The 16,416-nt window shown below is 39.2% G+C and overlaps 3 protein-coding genes across 4 annotated transcripts; 1 reads left to right on the forward strand and 2 right to left on the reverse strand.

Moving 5' to 3' along the window:
* Positions 1-104: 104 nt before the first annotated feature.
* fabp3 (fatty acid binding protein 3, muscle and heart) lies at positions 105-12,554 on the forward strand. 2 transcript variants are annotated; one of them, XM_056741432.1, is made up of 6 exons: positions 105-212; positions 519-637; positions 10,049-10,129; positions 11,538-11,710; positions 12,019-12,120; positions 12,271-12,554. In XM_056741432.1, the coding sequence occupies exons 3-6, from the start codon at positions 10,057-10,059 to the stop codon at positions 12,322-12,324; spliced, it is 402 nt and encodes a 133-aa protein (XP_056597410.1). In that variant the 5' UTR covers positions 105-212; positions 519-637; positions 10,049-10,056; the 3' UTR covers positions 12,325-12,554. The 2 variants fall into 2 exon arrangements, with proteins under 2 accessions (XP_056597410.1, XP_056597411.1); XM_056741433.1 differs by lacking the exons at positions 105-212; positions 519-637 and adding an exon at positions 2,193-2,330.
* On the reverse strand, positions 850-5,618 carry dclk3 (doublecortin-like kinase 3). The gene is given in 6 exon segments (XM_056741434.1): positions 850-1,985; positions 2,168-2,335; positions 2,482-2,614; positions 3,262-4,152; positions 4,155-4,771; positions 5,555-5,618. Coding segments are annotated over 6 exon segments (2,313 nt in total). The 3' UTR covers positions 850-1,545.
* A 284-nt stretch (positions 12,555-12,838) lies between the features above and the next one.
* zcchc17 (zinc finger, CCHC domain containing 17) lies at positions 12,839-16,344 on the reverse strand. Its single transcript, XM_056741431.1, has 8 exons — positions 16,131-16,344; positions 15,889-15,968; positions 15,708-15,765; positions 15,525-15,625; positions 15,285-15,376; positions 15,069-15,169; positions 13,288-13,412; positions 12,839-13,135 (listed from the first exon to the last, which is right to left on the reverse strand). The coding sequence occupies exons 2-8, from the start codon at positions 15,961-15,963 to the stop codon at positions 12,980-12,982; spliced, it is 708 nt and encodes a 235-aa protein (XP_056597409.1). The 5' UTR covers positions 15,964-15,968; positions 16,131-16,344; the 3' UTR covers positions 12,839-12,979.
* Positions 16,345-16,416: the final 72 nt, after the last annotated feature.

Below are 16,416 nucleotides of genomic sequence, written 5' to 3' on the forward strand. Positions count from 1 at the left end.
CGTTGTTTGGTAGAATGTGACTTTTCTGCCAGTATCAGAGATGGCCGCTCTGCCCGTCTCTTACGCGCTACCTGATTGGCTGCAGCAAATGTTGCGCCTCATCAGATGACTGGGGGTATTTAAAGAGCTGTGCGACGCGCATGCGTAGCAGCGTTGTGTAGCGGAACGCTTCTTAAGATAAAGCTATCGAAAAGTTTGTGTTGCTCGATTTCGTGAGTAGATTTGTTTTTAATTGTATCGTGCCATGTTTGTGTTATGCCAAATAAAGCATTAAATTGAAAAAGGTTGACGTCTAGGCAAAAGCCCCCAACACCCCTGAAATGCGACAAAATGGCAACGTCATCCTGCAGCGTCATTTGTGTAAATAACTGTACTTGCAGTGAATGGAAAATCTGAATTAATTATTAAGATTTAACAAGCAGTTGTTTGAGTCTAAATGTAACACAGATTTAACTATCTTAATTGTTATTAATTAAAATATAATTGGTTAAGTGTCATGTGTTTTTTCTTCTTCACAGAAACAAAGGTGAAACCCTGGGGGGTGGAGGAATGACCTTAACCAAATGAAATAACTTGATGGACTAGTTTGGGCAAAACAGCTGTCAGTCTAGCTTGCCTGCTTGACTGTTTCTGCAGTGTAAGTAACATGGGGGATGGGAAAGTGTGTGTGTGAGGTTTGCAGATCACTGGGCAAGATACTATAATACTCATATTCATTTTGTACAAACGTAATAATGGCATTAGATAATGAAGCTTGAGTCATTTCAAGTACATTGAAATAGAGATTTGACCAATTGTTGTCGCAGTTTTTACAGATGTACATATTTAACAAACAGACTAGATATTAAATAAACCGAAACCATTTTATTAAATACACAATATAGTTACAGCACATGTAATGTGAGACACAGGAAGACAATTCCTATTAAATACTGTTAGATTCTTTCTAGCTAGTCTACCATACTATAACAAAAATGGCTGGCCAACTGACACGCAAATTGGCACTCAAGCTACAGATGCTGAAATTGACAAAAACATTTTAAATTCTTCCTAGAATAAGAAACTCGTTCTTACTACCTTTCAATTAAAACAAAGCTAAACAATACAATACAGCTAAATTATTTATAGACCTGCAAGATAAAAAATATTTGTTTCTTAAACAACACACGTTGATAGCAGGTACTTCATCTGAAACCTGACATGCCTTGTGAAAAACAGTGCACTTACATTTACATTAGATGTACATTTAACACACACAGTTTTCACACTCTGATCAGTGCTCTTAGTTTTTGTGTAGATTAGAGAATATAAGGAAACTACATCATTTCATTTGTTTTGTGTTAAGCTGTTTGTTTCTTTTAAAGTAATTATTACTGTTCTTCTTTAATCACTAAATTCCCTGCACTTAAACATTTATATATCATATATTGTACTGTAGTCTTGTCATACGTCATTGGTTTTATGATGGCTTCTTCACTCTTCAGTGACCTTCTTTCTGTCATTGCTCAGCAGGTCATTTCTCTGGCTCACTCATTATTTAGCAGGTCACTCTTGTTTTGAGTCTAAGTTTTCTCTCTCTGCTGGTCTCTTAGGTTTGTTCTGATCTGTGCTATGTAGCTTGTTTGAGGTTGCGTCTTCTGTATTAGATTTATGTTGTCGGTCACTGGTAATTTTGTGACTTTGCTGCGTCTGCTTGTCTTTATGTTCTTTAATATCTGGTTCGTATTTATTTAGTTTGTACTCATTGATTTGTGATGCATGAGAATCTTCTGATGATATTTCTTGTTTTTGTGCATTCTCTATAGTTTTGCCATTTAGTTTCTGGTGGTTGTTCTTCTCAGTTGTTCCGTCAGTGGCTTTTGTCGCCACCTTATGGTCTTTCTCTGCTGTTGCATGTTGAAGCCAGTGATGCTGCAGAGTTTGACTAGCTGTCAAACGCCTTTTTAGGTCCACCTCCAGCAGAGCTCTGACTAGAGCTTTGGCACCTGAGACACACCGAGACACAAAGAGATGACTTCATTTAATATATATTTGCCTGTTCCTAATACATTTGACTTGTGTGCTTTAAAAAAACGAATAAAAATAAGCAAGTTCACAATGACAAAATTGTTATTTTGGACGACCGAATCCTTAAATTTCTTTATTTGTAGGTCATCAAATATCTCACCCTCAGACACATTGTCCCAGTAAGGGGACAGAAAGTGGACATCTCCTCTCTGGATGAGACGAAAGAGCTCCTCTTGATTACGATCTGCACTGCGGAATGGAGGAAAGCCACTCAGGAGCACAAACAGGATAACACCCATCGCCCAGATATCTACTGCAACACCGTAACCTATTCACACATACACATTGCATGACACTGGAAATATCTGAGAGCAATTTATGTACTATATACAATTCATCTGAATTTGGAAACTTGAAGCTCAGATTTGATGTGTCCAACTAGTTTTAGAAATCGGTTACACCAGAGGATTTTACCTGTCTCAGCAAGTATCTCCGGAGCAACATATGTGGGTGTGCCACAAACTGTGAACACCGGTTCTGTTATCACCATGGCTAGTCCAAAATCAGCCAGTTTCAGATTCACACCTCCACTGCCATTGCGCTGAACCTGAACAAGTTATTTAGAGTATAATTCACTTTTTTAAATGCATGTTTTTAATACAAAAGTGTATAAAAGCACAAAAGCAATTTGTTGTAGACAAGGTTATTTTTTAAGTCTTACAAAAGAAGTATCAGACAAATAGGTAAAACGCTTTCAAAAATGTCCTTTTTAAATGGCACAATAGAAATCGGACAACAACATTTACATATAAATGTTAAACTACATAAAACTATAGTAAAAGTCTCTAATGATAAATCACAAACCACTAATAGTTCATTGTACAAGGGACAGTTAAAATAAAAATTCTGTCATCATTTACTCACCGTCGAGTTCCAAATCTGCATTCATTTCTTTGTTCTGATGAACACAGAAATGTATTTGCAAGAATGCTTGTAACAATTCTTGACCACCATTGACTTCCATAGTAGTAACAATTACAATGGTAGTCAAAAGTGCCCCAGAGTTGTGTTTGCTTTCATACTGTCTCTTTTTTAAAATATCGTATTTTTTGTTCAACAAAATAAAGACATTTATTAAGCTATTATGATAGTCAAGAACTGTTTGGTTACAAGCATTCTTCCAAATATCTCTTCCTTTAAGATTTAATTGAGATAATAGAAACTTACAATACAATACTATAAATTTGTATTTACCAGTAGGTTTTCAGGTTTGATGTCTCGGTGCGCAATGCTCTTGTTGTGGATGTATTCCAAAGCCTGACTTATGTCTCTAATCATGCAAGCAGCACTTGGCTCATTAAACCTGCCGCTCTGAGAGATCAACAGATCAAACAGGTCTCCACCTGTTACCAGCTCCATCAGCAGGTACACATGGGTGTCTGTGTGATGCGAACGAAAGAGCTGGATAAGTCGGGGGTGTTTTAGGCTACGTAGCAGAGCGATCTCGTTCTGGATCATGTGACTGCGGCCCTGCAGTTTAGCGTTGTCCACGATCTTCATGGCAAAGGTTTCAGATACGCCACGTACTCTGCATTCCCTCACCACTGCAAAGTTCCCATCTCCTACCACACGGCCGATTTCGTATGAGCGCTCAATGTCTTCTAATGAAACTTCAGCACCGTCAGGTGGTAGATTACCCTTCAGGTTTTTCTGTGATATTGTTTCTAGTTGAGTTGGTCTCTCAAATATCGTCTCCATAATGAGAGCGTTATGCTGATTTTGATGAACAGTGGGGGTAGAGTTAGGATTGGCCACATTCTCGTCTACTTCTGGTGATCTGTGTGGTGTTTTTTCGGAAGTCGTATTTGTTTCGCTCTGGTTATTTGGCCTGTTCGCTTGAGAATGTGGCTTGGTTCTGATTTGGGGAATTGGAGGACCACATCCTCGACAGCTCTTGCAATAAACAGGTTCTGTCTTTCTTTGCTCTTTTTTTGTCTCCTTCTTGTCGTCTTTCAGCAGGTCACCTTTCCTCATCCACAACTCTCTTTCTTTTTTCTGTCTTTCTTTTTTCACCTTTTCTCTTTGCCTTCCTTTTCCTCCAACAGGCTGCAGGTTGTTGGCAATTGGTTGGATCACCTTTTGGTCACATGCAGCAGGTAAGATGCCTCGGGGTCATCATCATGGAAACCACTGTCTGCTTTAGTGGGCTTTGGTCTCAGCATACGCTCCCAGATCCTCAGCAGGTTCTCACAGTAGCCAAGGTTTTCAGGATATAACTCATTCAGCGCGACATGTATCTCATCAAGCAATGGGCGGCTGATCCCAAAAGCCAGAAAGGCGTTGTCGACACGGAAGAAGTCAGCAATGCTGTGGATCTCGCGGCCGGCTGGACTGAATAGGCGTCGAATACGAGCATTGTTCCAGCAGGGGAAACCAAGTGCCTCGGAGACATCGGCCATTAACTGCTCAAACGTCTGCACAGCACGACGGTTTAACAGTAGTGAGATCTTGCGCAGGCTCTCTTTTCCACTGGGCCTTACCACGGTGACGATTCGTGGCCGCACTGGGCTCGCTTCCGCATGCCGGGCGTGGTAGCCACTCGCTCTGGGAACTCCAGGTTCCCCCCAGTGACTCGCCCCAATCACGGAGCTTTCTAAATTCCCGTAGTCTGTGGGTACCCTACGGGATCTTGATCTGGGCGCGTAAGTGGGCAGGGATTGCAGAGGGGCAGCGTTTGGGCATTTAGGGAGTTTAATCCTTTGATCTGGAAAACATAAACAAACATAAATATTGCTCTGACAAACTGAATTGTACTGTAATTATAAAAAAGCATTATGTTACCATTTGTTATATTTGAACTGCAGCAGTATGTCAGAAAATATGCTTCGTTATTCAAGAGTACAGCACAGAATCGCTCGGTCAGATAACCCAAAAAGCCTATACGAGCAAATTAAATAGGAAGTGGCACAACATTAATAATTAAGAGCAGGTGTGTATTGAGGAGCAATGCTGAGACATGCAGATTCTCAAATTGCATCTCATGCTCCAGGGGTAACGGAAAAGGATCAAATCTGACCGTGCCAGATCATTTTACTTAGGACGCAGCTTGCTTTTGTTTCTTTTTTCTTTCTTTCTTATAATGTTTTTCTTATTTATGTTTTTTGGTCAATCAATTAATTTTTATTTCTGTTCACACTTGCAAGTGGTTCTTTATAATCTGGTTTTAAATTGAAACTCCGCACCAAGATGCATAGGTCAACACTATGAATTTCTTGCTATTGTTTTTGCAAGGGTTTTGAGGCAAACATTTGTTTCCAAAGAATGTTACACAATTAAGTTAAAAAGTACACTTATATAAAAAAGTCTTTGAAAACAAGAATTAATATATTAGAAAAATAAGAGTTTATGTTGCCATTGCTATATTATTTACATTTGAATATAACATGTAAAAGGTAATCTTAATAATACAATTGAATTAACTTTACATTTCTAATCTCTGTGGCCCCTTTCGTTAAATGTATAGCCTAAACTTTCATTTTATTCTCACCTGTCAGTCCCCATCTGGGTCTCGGTGCTTCTCGCCCCGTTCGCTGATTCCACAACGGCGTCATTCTCGTACAGGTCTTGTAGTATTAATATGAATTATGTGGTTATAATAACCCAATGAGGATGCTTCAGTGGCCATTCTGTCTTCTAGATGTCCGACAGGTTTACAAAACAGTAAAAAGTGTTTAAATCAGCGTGCGCGTCGTCATCGACGTGCCCATGTCCTGGAGGAATCGTGAAAGTTTACACTGCTTCGCTGTGAATTTAAAGTTCGCACCGGACAGCATCTCGCATAATAAAAAGCAGGTCATTACTCAATCTGAGTAAGCTGTATCAGACTCGAGGTAACGTGGGGATATCGTGAAGCGGCATCTTTGGAAAGGTTGCAGGCGCGTTACCGGATACCGCGCATCCTGCTGCAAGCGCGTCTCCCCGGTAACCCTCACCTCTTTAAATGCAGAGAGCTGAAGAACACACACACAGGCATAGCTAGAGAAGAGGGGGAAGGGGAGACGATAAGATAAACAACACAAAAATATTTTGTCTTTAATATCCCATTAAGTAAATTCCGTTTACTTAACCTGAAGGATGTTTTGGATCTGTTACTGTTTTCTTTTCATTAAGCTTTAATGTGTTTGTTATTTTCTGCTCTTGTAGCCTACTTCAAACTATTATTAGATTATGCTCAAGTTTTTATGGCTGTTTTCGAGTGAGTCATGTGCTTATAGTGGTTTAGTATTTTTAGCCGTTTCTTTTTCCATTGAATTTGGTATAACGTTAGATGCGCAATACCAGTTAATTCAATAAGAAATTCAATTGAAAAAGTTAATCAGCTGTTGAGATCTCTTTATTTTCTCCCACGGTCATCGCCGTGTCTGTTTACGTTGCTGTTCCACTCGTGCTGCACACATTTATCTTATCCTGCCTTGATATAAGACATCTTTCATCTAAACTTCTAAGGATATTTCACTGTCTTTGCACGTCTCACAGTATTGCTGCATTGTCATGGTTACTGTTAACACAGCAGTGCTATATTGTGTCTGTGTTTGCTGTTTTATGGGCTGCCTGCCTGTGCTGGCCATTGGTGTGTGCATGCGTGCGCGCAGCTGTATTTGGGTAACCGAGTTGCATCCGCATATCCATTAGAGGGCGGTGTGAGTAAAGCGGTGAGGGTGTCGGGACTCTGAATCTTACAGATGTCAAACAGATACATTTGTAGCCTAATTGCTGTATTGACCAAAAGTTGGATTTGTGACCTGCATATTGTGTTTAATTTGGACTGGGTGTGATTTTTGCATAAAATGTGTGATTTGGGAACAGAGTGCCATTTTAAATGGGAACTGACATTTCACCCCTTCTCTAAAACTAGTCCTCTCTCTCTCTCTAGCGCTCTCCAGCACCTGTTCTTGTGAAATGTTAAACTCTGCATACCCTGTTTAGTCACACGTTTGTGTTGCGTTAGACACAGTTATGGTCCACACTGTGTGTATCTCCACAAGCGTTTAAAGGTGAAAAGTGACTGTGTAAATCATTTTGAGAGAGAGTCTCTGTGTTACACAACACATGAGGTTGAATCATCAGATCTTTTGGCGCAGCGTGGTGTATTTCACAAAGTATAGATTCAATTGATAATGACCTTCTACAGTGAGTGGGCAAAGAAGCAGAAGATCTCTAGAGAACTATAACCTGTCAGTGAAGTGCAAATAATATTTGCCTCTTGTTTAATTGAACATTTACATTTAATCGTTTTGCAAATGCAGTTATCCAAAATGACTTTCAAATAGGGAACACTGGCTGCGGTTTATTGCACAAGAGTCAACAATACTTGCAGTGCTGCAATGTCATACAGGGGTATACAGAAGAAATAACCTCCTTAGTATCTCACCAAAAACCGAAATAGAAATTTTAGAATTTCTGGAGGCTATCTGTAGAGTAGCACAAGCCGTCTGAATACGATCATTTCAGGATACACTATCAGAGGAATGTACAGTTATCATGTGGTATAAAAACCACATGGTAAATGTAGTTAGTCAATTTCAATAAATAAATAACTCCGTGCAATTACTGAATGCATAAAATAAGGGTTTGTACCTACTACAATAAAAATAAGAACGTGTACGTTTGGGTGTGTGTCTGAACTTGCACATGCTCAAACAGGTGCTTGTTCTAAATGATGTGTTTGTCATGTCATATTCCCTCAGGCGAATGATAAGAACAAACAACTTTTCCTCTGAACAAACTTAACAAGATTAACTCTGGATTGCAGAGGTAACTGTAAGTGACGTCTTTTTTTAGTTTCACAGCACATTAAAGGGATAGTTCACCCAAAATGAAAATTCTTTCATCATTTACTTACCCTCAAGGTTGTTACAAAATGGTGTAAAATTCTGTTGAACACAAAAGAAGATATTTTGAAGAATGTGGGAAACTAAACAGTTCTGAGGCATTCTTGACTACCAAAATACTTTTTGCTGTTCTTTGGAAGTCTATAGTGCCCCAGAACTGTTCTTCCAAATATCTTTCCTAGTGTACACAGGTTGAAAACAACTTGAGGGTGAATAAATTATGAAAGAATTCGTATAGCCCATTTTCAGTTTTTGGTGAACTATAAAAGAGCCCTAACACACGCGGTTTCTGCCACTCACATATTAATCTTGAGTAGCATTGCATACTTCGTATCTTGGAAGAGTATTTAGTTTGATCACATTTATAAAAGATAGATACAGCATATGGCGTGTGCGGGGGGAGGGGCAGGCTGAACTAAGGCACGTGTGCACCCATTGCCACAAAAAACAGACATCAGTTTCTCACCACATGCGGTTCATCTTTAAGCGCTGGGAAGGCTCCATATATCAGTTTCAAACGCAAGCAAATCCGGCATTATATCATCCAAAATCATCCAAAACAAACACCTAAACTTCGTGAACGTATGCTCTCTCTGTCTCTCCTGCACACAAGTGAAATAGACGTCTGCGCATGATCTTTCTCCTGCTCTCCATGCTGCTGCGTGCTTTTCCAGGAGAATTGTCTAATAAACAGTTTTATGTTAAACAGTTAAAAGCTTTCCGAAACCTGTAAGATCGCTGGGGGAGTGTATCGTGCACAGAAATAATTCTTTTTTGACAGCACGTTTAATATTTTAAAGAAGTTAGAATGCACGACACACCGTTCCAGCACCCCTTTAACAAATTCTTCGTTTAAAACCCCCGTGTTCTGAGTTACACACTGTTAAAGTATATCCAAAGATGTAGTGTAGAGTGCATTATTTATCTTGATCTTTGTTTATCAACAAATTTGTTATTTTCAAAAATAGCATTTTTTATGATGTTATGATGTTTTATTGTGTTTCCTTGTTATTATGGCTAAAATCAAAACAATCCAACTGCAGTTTGATTGATCTCTTTTTGGAAGTAAACTCTTCACTACAATGTGAATTCTTTGGCTCCTTCCAGAACGCTATTGTTAATCTAACAAAACAGTTTACGTCAAATGTCTAATGTTCTTGACATATCTAACAGCTGCTCTCTGATAATAATCTTCATAATGTCACAAACTATTAAAAAAGTATCAACTTCAGACCGTATTGCGGACAAATCCTGATATTCAGACCTTTCTGCTCAAACAGTGTGCAATTCGTCAATTGAGAGTCGATGCATTCACTTACAAATGCTTGTGGCTGGCAGAGGACAGGCCGAGGAAAGGCAGAGGAAAAGGTTTAGTGTTACTTGTGGTGATTATTTTATAAAACAGCAGCTGATACGGCTAGATCTCTGCTGTCTCTTACTGAGCAAACAGTCAAGCACACATGCAGAGGGTGTAGAGGGTGGGAATAAAGAGCCCTCTGACATAAGGTCATGTCCTTAGCAGTCCGTAAAAGAAAGAAAGAGAGCGAAGAAATATTGTGTGACCCTGACCCTCATATCAATCATGCCATCTCTATCTTGCTCTCTCACTTGCTCACTCATTGTGTGTGTGCTACACAAAAGCAGATTGAAGGCAGAATGTTAGATAGCAGATATAAAATTCTTCACATTTTTCTTCAAATAAAAAGCAGAACCTCATAAACTAAACCACGCTCGCAAACTGTTCATACCATAAAAACTTATACCGTTGCCGCTTATCGCTGAAATACAGAACAGTTCATATGGAAAAGATAAAAAGTATGATATTGCCTTTTTATTTTAATTTCATGCATTACTTTTTACAATTTAATCTCTGTTCAGACAGCTTTAACATGTTTGTCTTTTTTCACGTTGTCATTCTAAACTGATTTAAAATTCACCCATCTCACCCCTCCATCGCCTGTCTTTCATCTCTCTTCTTCTCTTGAGGTTTTGCTCCTCCCCTCTCCTCCCCCCCAAGCTTATAGGGATGACATCACAAACAGCAGTTATAAATCAGCCAGTAAGATCGTAGAAGCCTAGTGGTGCTGTCTTACACTCTCTCACACTTTCTTTCTCCGGCTCATTGGTTTTGCTACTGTTCCCTCACTCAGCTTTCAAGATGGTCGAGGCTTTCGTTGGCACATGGAACTTAAAGGACAGCAAGAATTTCGATGAGTACATGAAAGCCATCGGTGAGTAGTCTTGCATGTGTGAATACCTGATGGCTGAATGTGGGGTGTGCCTTTGATGCAAGTAAACACATGTAAATTGGGTTTGTTTATAATAAATATATGTTGCGCCTTGTGGGAAACTGTGTATTCCAAGGAAAACATTCATTGTGCAAGGTGCATGTGTGTGTCTGCATGGGTGTGGGTCTGCATGGGTGTGTTTAAGATGGAGTGCATGTGGTGCAAGATCTTTTGTGCGAAGTAGCCTCAAATGTGCCCACACACTCAAACCCATGTGCTCTCCTCACACGCATGTCTGACTAATGCCACAACCACATGTGATTATGAAGCTGAGCAATCAAATTTTTAAAATATAACCTTTTATCTTGCTGCAGAATTTTTTGAGAAACATTTCATTCATTATGGCACTCGATGCATTTGGTCAATCAAATGTCTTTGTAAGGTTTCCCAATTCGTTTTGTCCATTAAAATGTAAAAATGTATGTGATTTGCTTGTCGGCCATCTTTATAAAGCTGATTTCGTCGGATGATATTTCGTGAATAACAGAGCGTTGCTGAGTGAGCTGTAGTTTAGGAGAGGAAGATGTGGGAGGGAGGCTGTTAGATAAATCAATGTACAGCATTGTGGCTGGAAGAAAGAAAATGAGGTGGGGGGGAGGGGAAGACTAGATTAGTTCAACTTTTTTAAACAAAAGAAAGATATTTAAAACGATATTAACAATAAACAAATTTGTTATTGATCCGTGGAACACAAAATAAGATATTTTGAGAAATGTTTTGGGGATTTTATGTCCACACTAAGTCAATGGGGGCCTATGTTGTTTGGTTACCAACGTTCTTTAAAATATCATATTTTGTGTTGTGGGCAAGAAAAAGTCATACAGGTTTGGATTGACATAATTGTGGGTAAATAATGAAAGAATTGCCATTTTTGGGTAAACTGCACTAATCACACAGATACTGAACACAGATTTTCTTTTCTTTATATAGGGTCAAAGTAGTCTGACTATATATCCATTTAAAGGTTACTTTCACATAGTATTTTGTACTGTACAAATCGATACTAATAGCTGCATTCTCCCCAAGCTGTCTGTTTGCTCATTGATTGACCATTTTGACCGTTCCAGACTTTAGTTGTGTGCAGTTGTTCATTTATGACCAGCAATTGCAAATATATGCAGTCTTTGTTTAATTATTATTGTATTGCCCTTAGGCATCAGGATGCTTTTTCCTTAGTTTTTTCACTAACAAGGAAATGCTTATAGGTGTGGTCCCCTATGGTTTAAACAAATTAAAAAAATTGTGCAAACACTTTGTCCACATTGTACATATACAGATTAAATTGGTACTTGATATTAAATGCACTCACTCTGCGTTTGTATGCATTTTCTTATAATTGTATTTGTTTCAGGCGTGGGCTTTGCCACACGTCAGGTTGGCAGTATGACCAAACCCACGACAATTATTTCCATGGACGCCGACATCATTACGCTTAAGACCGTCAGCACTTTCAAATCCACAGAAATCAATTTCAAACTGGGAGTGGAGTTCGATGAGACCACTGCAGATGACCGTAAAGTCAAGGTAAACTCGAAGTTTCGGTTCCTGTGCTTGTTTCAGGAATGACACGTTAGCATTAATTTAACGTGGTTTACCAGCCAGTCATGTGAATTGGATGCAAGATGGTTAAGCTCATGTCTGATAACACAAGACGGTTTGTCTGTAGTAAACAATGGGTTCTTTTAAGGTGGTTGATATCCTGTGACATTCATTAGGTCAGTGTAGACAAAGAAACAACACTTGTCATTGATGTGTGTAACAGGAATATAAATGAGTTAACAATGGAAAAACTGTTTCTAATTGTGTCTTTACCCTGTGTGTGCATTCTTCAGTCAAAACTAACACTGGATGGGGAGAAGTTGGTTCATGTTCAGAAATGGGAAGATAAAGAGACAACCCTGGTCCGTGAAATCAGTGGCAACAATCTCACATTGGTCAGTATCGTTTGTGTGTTTAATGTAGAGTCAGCGGTAGCAAAGCTTTGCTGAATAACTACTTCTGCCTTTTTATTGATATACTATTTGCATGCATGTGGGTGTATTCTGTCCAAGAATGTACATCATTCTCTCTCTTTCCCCTAACAGACACTGACAATGGGCGACATCGTCTCCACTCGACACTATGTGAAGGGAGAATAAAGGGAAACTTCTGTTACAACCTGTCCTCTATCCCTGACAGCATATTGTCAACAGTTATGTACATTTCCAACGGTTTTCGTCCCTTTCTTTTGCACCGTTCCTGAAAGAATAAAATTCCAACTTCGTACCTCCAGATGTCTTAATGGTTGCTTTTCTTGGGTGTGTGATATGCCACTACAGTGTTAACATCTACATCTTTGTTCTGCAATAAATGTGACATTTGCTCCAAATCAACCGTGTGCACTTTAATGTCAACATTTCCATGAGGTGCTCCAGTGCTGTGACCTGTATTGTGTAATCCTACAGAGTCCCAAGGACGCTGGCACACTGTTACTTTTATGTTGGAGTGTGTTCCGTGTGAATGTTCTAATTTAAGCATGTTCCAGTGTATGCTGTGACTGTATTCTAAATCGAGGTTATTGGTGTCTCGTGTCTAGTGTGTTTCTGGGTAAAGGGTCCCTCATGGTTCCAGAGTAACTAACCCTTTTAAACTCTTGCAAAAACAAACTAGATATGAATTTAAAATTCATTAGTTTAATATTGATATAAACACAAAATGAATTAAAGTTGCTATCAGCTACACACACCTGTACATCTCATACCTGTACATCGAATGAACACATGCATGAGTAATTTGCTGGTTGAACATATAATATCATTTTGTTTTGTGTTTGTGCTTCTTGTGTTTTTTCTTCTCTGAATGTGTGTGAGAATGCCGTGGTTTCTTGGCATCATCGCCGCTGCTGTCAGATGAAGAGCTTTCTCGCTTTCTTTCCTTCTTTTTCTTCTTTTCTTTCTTTGCCTTTTTTTCCTGCAGGAAAATAAAGTGTGCCATGAGTAGACCAGTGAATAATGGCTACAGTTAGCTAAAATATAATGGGGCTGATTGACAAATAAAAGCAACATGTCACAATACTTGTGTGATACCGGCCAGCGATTGGTCTCTGAGGGGTGTGTCTGTACCTTTTTACGTTTTTGTGGCTGGGATTGGGTGTTCTGAGCAGATGGCGGCACCTCCTCTTCTTCCTCTTCTGGCACTAAACTGTATTGCAGTCCAGGCTTTGAGAAGCAGTCCTTGGCAAAGTGACCTTCCATGCAAACAGACATATGCGTCAATATTTATAAATTACACTTTGTCATAACAGGTGTTCAGGGATTAAAGGTACGAGTCTGTAAATAAAGACATTGTGGAAGTGTTGGCCAGGCATTAGCTCTGAAGGTGATCCTAAACATTACTAGATGCTAGTATTCACTTTGTGACTGAAATAACTGAACTGGCGTTAAAGGAGAAGTTTTAAAATGACAATCTTAACATAAAAATTCACTCCCCCACATGTCATACACACCATCCGTGTGTTAATTTTCATGTAGTATGATTCAATGGTTCTCAGCTGCACACTTGCTATCTAGGAAATCATACATGAATGCATAAACAGACCTCATCACCAAACTGACACTAAGATGGGAGAAAAGCGTTGTCTGCTTCTAAATAAAGTTTTAAAGACTGAAAATATTCAATATCATAATTCATCACGATATCAAAATTATCCACACCGAAATACAAAGCACTTCAAAAATCTTGACTGCTTAGCAACCTTTAAAACATGGCTTTATCTGTTCCACAGTGGAGAAGCTTGAGTTTCTCTGCAGACACATGCGTTAACAGATTGAGCATTTACTTATATTAAATAGAAAATAAAAATGATTGATGCCTAAGTGATGTTTGGTTGCCAATGAGTCATGCTTTTGAACCGTTTTTTTTAGTGAAGCGGTCGAACCAGTTCACCAAATCGGTGAACTGCATCGGTGACCGCATCTCCAGTAAGCACAAATGACTCCAGTTACTCGCTTTCTGACATGCATGACAGTCATTTCAACTTGAAATAAACCAATACCCCAGAGGTTTTCAGTTACTCCAACAGTACACTGAACTGAACTGCTGTAAAGGATGAATGAATGAATGGATGAATGAATGAATGAGGCATGTATAATGAATGAATGACTGATAAAGAGTGAACTGATGAGCACAAGCAGCTCTCTTCCTCGAGTCAAGGATAACCCATTTTCACCACAAGGATGCTTCATTCAATGGTTTTGTTTGGAAGGAGAAAAACAATCATTGAGTGCAGATGGAATGAGTCCAAGACAAGTCTCAGACTAGAGAAAAATGTCTTGAGTCCGGACTACAGCACTGCACGGAGGCACTTCGCGGAAGTGCGAGCCATATATTTATGTTTAAAAAGGATGTAATTGTTTCATTTCTTGAAAAATGACCAATAGTTTCGCGAGACAACACCCTTATTCATCAGCAACCCAATGCTATCGCAGAGTTTTTTAAGGGAGGGGGGTCAAGCAGTCCAATCACAGTGTAGGGTACGCGTCTCAGTGTAGGCTACGGTGTAGAACTAAAAATTGCGCTTAAGTCTCGATTTGTTTTTCGACAGAACAATTGAACACGGACGGCTTGTATGACATGCGTGTGAGTGAATTATCATGAAATGTTATAGTGAACTACTCCTTTAACACTGTTTGATCTGATCTGACCTAAGCTAATGCAGAATTTCAGTAAATGTATCTTGTCCGTAATGCGTCCAAATAAATGAAAAAAGCTTTTTTATATGACTGTTTGTCTAAATTAACAGGGTTGAGTTCAAAAGAAAAAAAAAAAGTTTATCGAACGCTCTGTGTTTAAGGTACACTGGAACTGGGTCGGTTTGCCACAGCCAGGAGGTTACATTGCTCACCTGTGCAGCCACACTTTTTGCATGTGGTGTTGAGCACAGCCTCCAGGGTTATTCTTTGCCCCATGTGATCTCTGAACTGCCTCCGTCTGCGTTCATCTTGCCTTTGTGGACAACATTTATTAGCATGAAAATATGTATAAGTATGCCTGAAGATGACTTGAGTATCAACAAACCTGTGACTACATAGTATTCTGTGACTACAATAAAACCACTTACTCTGCCATTACATTGTTGGGGTCCAAGTCTCGCCCAGTGCCTTGATTAACAGCTTTCATAGAGAAAGAGAGTTTGACTTTATCGTCTTTCATCTGATGGAATCAAGAAAACAAGTACAATGTAAAGACAAAATAAATCACTGCGTTAAGCAGAGGTATAGTTATAACCTACACTTGTGAAGTACAGTATGCCTTTAAAAGCTGTCGTTATTGTATTTGCATACATGATTACTGAATTTACCTCTCTGCCAATGACTTTTATCCAGACATTCTCCCCCACATCAACAATTTCACCCGGTTTCTCCACCCGACATGCAGACATCTCACTCTTATGAACCAGACCTGACAACGCAATCACACACACAATGTCAAATCTGTCATTGTATTTGCACACAGACACCACTGTAACTCCATCCAACATTACCTTGTTTCCTGTATCCTGGAATCTTAACAAAAGCTCCATATTCTGTTACAGTGGCAACCTAAATAAAGAAGATCGAGAGGTTAAATTGATTCCGCAAGAGAGAAATGAATAGCTACTTCTGCCTATTTATTGATGTCATGTGAATTGGATGGAAGATTTTAGATTGCGTCTTAAATCTGACCTCTCCTTTAATGATGCTGTACAAAGGAGGTAGTCCATCTAATCCTTCTGGTTCTCTCATGTACTCATCGGCCATTGCACCTGCAGAAGGTAAAGAACATGTTTTGCCTGTAATTCGACATATTGATGCATAACACATATCCACTATTTTGTGCTTTTACAACTACATATAATGATTGCATCAATAGTGCTTCCAATACACTTCATCCTAATTCGTGAATAAGTCAAGATTTATCATCTTACCAACAGTATCAGGTCTCGTCCACTTTATCTTTAAGACAACAATGTACCAAACATACAGAATGCGCGAGTCAACCCTCGCAACTCTAAACAATTTTGGCCGCTAAAACCTGTACTGCAATATAACTTCCGATAACCCCTTAATTATTTTATACATCAGAAAAATACGTAAATACGTTTGCTTTGATGTTTCTCCTGCGTTTACGTTCAACGTGAGTCGTGTGACTTATTGTCTTCCGGTTCAAGGACTGAGCAGCGACCAATAAAATCGCGCTTTGAGCGAACCAAC

Source organism: Triplophysa dalaica, chromosome 25 (assembly GCF_015846415.1).
Source record: "Triplophysa dalaica isolate WHDGS20190420 chromosome 25, ASM1584641v1, whole genome shotgun sequence".
NCBI lineage: Eukaryota > Metazoa > Chordata > Actinopteri > Cypriniformes > Nemacheilidae > Triplophysa > Triplophysa dalaica.

Excerpts from the sequence above, each read along its gene's own strand:
- zcchc17 (XM_056741431.1), bottom strand. The coding sequence starts at position 15,963 with ATGGCCGATGAGTACATGAGAGAACCAGAAGGATTAGATGGACTACCT. Across the intron at positions 13,413-15,068 it reads CAAAAAGTGTGGCTGCACAG|GTCACTTTGCCAAGGACTGC; the intron begins GTGAGCAATGTA and ends TTTGCATGGAAG. Across the intron at positions 13,136-13,287 it reads AGCCACAAAAACGTAAAAAG|GAAAAAAAGGCAAAGAAAGA; the intron begins GTACAGACACAC and ends ATTTTCCTGCAG.
- fabp3 (XM_056741432.1), top strand. The coding sequence starts at position 10,057 with ATGGTCGAGGCTTTCGTTGGCACATGGAACTTAAAGGACAGCAAGAAT. Across the intron at positions 10,130-11,537 it reads TGAGTACATGAAAGCCATCG|GCGTGGGCTTTGCCACACGT; the intron begins GTGAGTAGTCTT and ends TATTTGTTTCAG. Across the intron at positions 11,711-12,018 it reads CAGATGACCGTAAAGTCAAG|TCAAAACTAACACTGGATGG; the intron begins GTAAACTCGAAG and ends TGCATTCTTCAG.